This window comes from Etheostoma spectabile, chromosome 4 (assembly GCF_008692095.1).
Source record: "Etheostoma spectabile isolate EspeVRDwgs_2016 chromosome 4, UIUC_Espe_1.0, whole genome shotgun sequence".
Taxonomy (NCBI): Eukaryota; Metazoa; Chordata; class Actinopteri; order Perciformes; family Percidae; genus Etheostoma; species Etheostoma spectabile.
In genome coordinates, this window is record NC_045736.1 from 21,629,649 (window position 1) to 21,635,028 (window position 5,380).

The window sequence follows — 5,380 nt, forward strand, 5'->3', positions numbered from 1 at the left end:
TTGCTGAAGGAGGATGTTGGTTATTGCAGTTCACAGTAAACAAGGTCCTCTTGTGACACCTCAGAATATGCTGCTAGGGAGTAGATGCAAAAAAAAATTGATTATGCTGCAGAGAAGCCACACTCCCTTGAAGAAATAAAAAACAATGTCTGTACCAATAATGGCATTTTTATAATGCAATATTTGCCAGGAGTTTTGCATTATTATAATTTTCATACAATAGTTAATGATAAATAAATGATGATTATGTCCCAGAATGCAAATAGCTTTTATTTCTCATTTATTCTACAAGTTTGACTTAAGTAATTTTATTTTGAGCTTTTTAACTTAATATAAAGGTTGGACTTTCATTCATTATTACCAAAATACAAAGGGTGTGCTGTCAATTAACTGATGGGATGTTCTGTGTTGAAAATTACTTTGTATGTTTGCGTGTGGGCAGGATGATCCAGGTGGAGAGAGAGTCAGCAGACCTCCGATCTGACGAGATTGAGTCTCGCGTGAACAGCGGTAGCATGGACGGACTCAATGTGACACTTCGACCCCGGGCGCTACCCACCTCCGCCACCGCACAGTCCCTGGCATCATCCACCTCCCCCCCAAACAGCGGCCACTCCACACCAAAGCACCACTCACGCAACGCCAGCCACCATCTAGGCATCATGACTCTGGTCAGAGAGCACACATGCTTTATATGCCATACTTGTATGTTCATTGTAAACAGCTGTATCTGTAACTGTGTGTTGTTTTGTTTGATAGCCAAGTGACTTGAGGAAACACCGCAGGAAAGTAGCAGTAAGTTTTGTAAACACACCTGACATACTGTATTTCTGTCCAATTGTGGGTTTGTGACTGAGTGGAGTTGCTTTTGTGGTTCTTCCAGTCTCCAGTGGAAGTGGACAAAGCTACTATCAAGTGTGAGACATCGCCTCCCTCGTCCCCCCGCAGTTTACGGCTAGAAACCAATTTTGCTCAGTTCACAGGCAGTCTCGAGGACGGCCGAGGGTAAACACACACACACACACACACAGCACACACACACACTGCACAGTATGATAAATCATCATCAGTACAGACTTATGGCTTCTGTCGGATTCTTTTACGGGTCAGCTTCAACTTTCTACCAAGTTTTAAAAATGGTAATGGCTGAAATTGGATCTAAATCTTTTTCTTTGCTTTACACAAACAAAAACAATTGTTTATCTTGCTAATTCATAGTTGACGAAGATATGCTAAAGATTTTAGCGTAACACAATTTTCTCTGTTGTAACTGTTTGCAGCAAGCAGAAGAAAGGCATCAAGTCATCTATTGGCCGATTGTTTGGGAAGAAGGAGAAGGGTCGAATGGAGCAGACTGTAGGCAGGGAAGGACAGCCTCTACCAGCCTTAACAGGTACAACATACATCACACTCATGCAGATTGTGTGAGATTGTGTGTGATTTACAGATACAAATGAACTATTTCGCTGTATTTCAGACTTTGAGATGGGCATTGGTGACACTATGACTCTGGGAAAACTGGGCACACAGGCTGAGAGGGATCGCAGGATGAAGAAAAAGTAAAAACTATAACTTCCATTTCTGAATATCAGTTTTTTGTCTTGTTCTTGTTATTTTAATATGTTCACTAAACCTTTCTCTGGCAACTATCACTTCCTTGTGTCTTTTTTTGTCCATTTTTGATTCCCTTGTTAGACATGAGCTTCTGGAAGACGCCAGGAAAAGAGGCCTGCCATTTGCCCATTGGGACGGTCCTACTGTTGTCTCCTGGCTAGAGGTACTCCCCTAATCTAATTTTATATCTTCCAAACAAACGTTTTCACAAAATCTCCCTTTATCTTGCTGTCTTTATTTCAGGCTGCTACTATATCTAATACAATGATAGATAAAGTGACATGAAATACTAGACAGACTAACATGATAGCCTGATCTGCAGTCCCTTCCCCTTTTTATCTGACCTTTTATGGCGATAATGGTGGTGACGTTGAATATCGTCATGACTCTCACCAGCTGTGGGTGGGTATGCCAGCGTGGTATGTGGCAGCCTGTCGTGCCAACGTGAAGAGCGGAGCCATCATGTCAGCTCTGTCCGACACAGAGATTCAGAGGGAGATTGGCATCAGCAATCCTCTGCACCGACTCAAACTTCGCTTGGCCATCCAGGAGATGGTGTCGCTCACCAGCCCGTCTGCACCACTTACCTCCAGAACGGTAAACTAATACAACAAATACCCCTCCATGATCGCAAATGTGCATAAACAAACAGCAAATAAATAAATGACTGCATGAACATTCAAAAAAATGTCTTCCAAGATTGTGAATATGAACACATTGACCTACACAAAACACACAAAACCTCCTCCACTGTTAGACTTAACCTTCACTCCGCACCCTGGGGTGATAACTTCCCACTCTATTTTGCTTTTTTGTTCTTCTGTTCCGACCACAGTAATGGTTTGACGTGTCCTTTTTGCTGCCATGAGTTGCATGTGATTCTGTGGGAAGACAGTAGTGCCACATATAGCTACAAGCTACCTGCCTGAAATACACTCCCTCCCTTGGCATCACTCAACACAATGTCTGTGTGTGTGTGTGTGGTGGTGTGTGTGTGTGTGTGTGGTGTGTGTGTGTGTGTGTGTGGTGTGTGTGTGTGTGTGTGTGTGGTGTGTGTGTGTGTGTGTGTGTGTGTGCGCGTGTGTGCATGGGGGTCGGTACGTGTAAAAATATACACAAGTGCATTCTTGGGTGGTTTTTTCTGCATATATGCGTGCTTCTGTATGCATGTGTGAATGTGTGTTTGGGTGTGTTTTTGTCCTTTGAGCAGTCCTCCGGAAATGTTTGGGTGACTCATGAAGAGATGGAGAACCTGGCTTCCTCCACTAAAGCGGTCAGTACCATCTGGGTGCTCCCCTCCATTTTCCTCCCACCCAACACTCTCACACTCGCACTGTCCTCACTGTGACACACATAAGTGATCCCCCGAAAGACCCCTTTATATACACACTACATCACACGCTAATGCGCTCATGCTGGTATTTGTATGTGTATGTCGGATGTAACCTGTGACTCCATAAAAAGTTTGATTAATGATATGAATTTTGGAGATGTGTAATAAAGGTCAACTGCAGAGTGAAAACTCAAACTTGTGTGAGTGTGTGCGTGTGTGTGTGTATGTGTGTGTGTGTGTGTGTGTGTGGATGGGTGCGTGCATATATTTCTGAATGTGCAATATGTGTGTCTTTAGTTATCCCCTGTCTCTCTGACCCTGTAAATTGTCTCTACCATGCTGCCACTCAGGACAATGAGGAGGGCAGCTGGGCACAGGTGAGGTTGCTGCACAAATCAAATCCTTGCCCACTCTCTCACATACACTCGTCATACGTGTATTTGAATAAGACAGGGCAGCCAATTCAACTTCAATATTATGCTCTTTACACAGTAATTGTGAAAATGGACCCAGAGGTAGAGTAGGGAGACGGAATATTTGGCATTTTTTGTCATGTTGGGTATTTTTGTACTAAACTAAATTCTGTTTACCTCAGTTGAAAAATATTTATTTTTGTAATTTTGTCGAACTGACCCTTTAATCAACATAAGCAATGGCGATTTTGTTTGCATTTGCTAGCAACATATTGCATCATCCCATATCTCAATATGCAATTTGTATCTGTGTTAAAGAACTTACATAGTCACGGCCCACAGGTGTTTTCACTTAGTCTTAGAGCTCTTTTCAGGACTGTGTCAGTGTGTGCACACGGTGCTTGATTGGCATGTAATAAATGCCCTTGTCACTTTAATAGGACGTTTTCACAGCAGACATTTTGACCTCGACCCTGAAACCGGAGCAGCTAAATGGAATTCAGCAATCTTTAATTTTTATTTAGTTAACCAGTTTTTTCCTTTTCTTACATGGCTATAGTACATGTAATCTGTGAAAAAAGAGTTCTGTGACTTCTTGTAATTGAAGAAAAGGTAAAGCCTGCACACTTACTCTATGCAATAATTTTTTTTTAATTATTATTCTTTTTTAAAATTGTGAATTGTTTATGGGATGTTTTTTCATCCTGGATGTTTTTTAATAAATCACACCTGCCATCATACTGTAGAGCTTGTCAGCCAATTGGTATGTATGATGTGTAAATATGGACCTGCTATCCATTCATCAAATATTTTGACCTGATGAAGATCCATCAGTCCTTATTTAACCTTTGTGGCATGGAGTATGTGTGCAGGCGTTACATTTTTGTTTTCTAATAGCCTTTCACCTATGTAATTACTGTCCTTCAACTTTTTGAAATTCCCAGCATAATTCTGCCTAAGTCAGATCAGTGTGGTTGTGCAAGTTCTTTCAGACTTGCTCAAATTGTACTTTTCTGTACAGTACAGCTGATTTATTTTAAAATACAGAAAACCCCAACAACATATTTCACTTCTTGAGATAGACAAAATGTTTGTTTCTCACAGCACTTTATTTAAAAAAAAAAAGTTTTAAGAGATTATTCTTTGGCCATTTTAAGCCTTTAATGACAAGACAACTGAAAAAGTGAAAGGGGGGAGAGAGAGGGGGAATGACATGCAGCAAAAGGCCGCAGGTCAGAGTCAAACCCGGGCCCACTGCGTCAGGGAGTAAACCTCTATATAAGGGCGCCCGCTCTACCAACTGACCTATCTGGGCGCCCACACAGCACATATTTTGGCTGTCTTTGAATGGAGAGCACAGGTGTACCTAATAAAACAACTGATGGCCCAGTAAGTGAATGAACCCGAACACCTAAATAGAAAGAAGCCATTGTGTTATAAGTAACGTCTGTGCTTTTTCTGTGAAAATTCTTTTTGTTGTAGTAATAATAATAATAATAAATTTTATTAATTTAGTTACACAAAATGGCAGATATTTTACCACTTGACTAGCTTTTTGCACCAAAGTATATTGTTTTTTTTTTACAAACAAGAGTCCCACATCCATGCATCTGGACAGTATACAGTCCTGAAAACAGAGAGCACTCTCTCTTCTGTTGCACAAGTACAATCATGTACTCCTCTCCCTGTAGACTCTGGCGTATGGCGATATGAATCACGAGTGGATAGGGAACGAGTGGCTGCCCAGCCTCGGCCTGCCTCAGTACCGCTCCTACTTTATGGAGTGTCTGGTGGACGCTCGCATGCTGGACCACTTGACCAAGAAGGACCTGAGGAGCCACCTCAAGATGGTGGACAGCTTCCATAGGTCTGTAGCTATGGCGATCAGCTTTGCTGCTGTCCGATCAGTATCCCCTTTCATCCACTAACTGGGCACATTAGCAATGGAGCTGAGAAGGCTAATGATGCAAATGTGCTTGTACTTTTCTATGTTTGTGTGTGAGCTTGTTTGTTCTGTTAC

At 41.8% G+C, this 5,380-nt stretch overlaps 1 protein-coding gene across 1 annotated transcript in view; it reads left to right on the plus strand.

Annotated features, from left to right (window-relative positions):
* Positions 1-5,380, plus strand: part of ppfia4 (PTPRF interacting protein alpha 4) — a 57,308-nt gene that overhangs the window by 47,713 nt on the left and 4,215 nt on the right. The window contains 10 exon segments of the mRNA XM_032514306.1: positions 443-671; positions 760-795; positions 884-1,005; positions 1,281-1,393; positions 1,478-1,559; positions 1,696-1,777; positions 2,011-2,211; positions 2,825-2,887; positions 3,298-3,324; positions 5,052-5,227. Coding sequence (XP_032370197.1) covers positions 443-671; positions 760-795; positions 884-1,005; positions 1,281-1,393; positions 1,478-1,559; positions 1,696-1,777; positions 2,011-2,211; positions 2,825-2,887; positions 3,298-3,324; positions 5,052-5,227 — 1,131 coding nt within the window.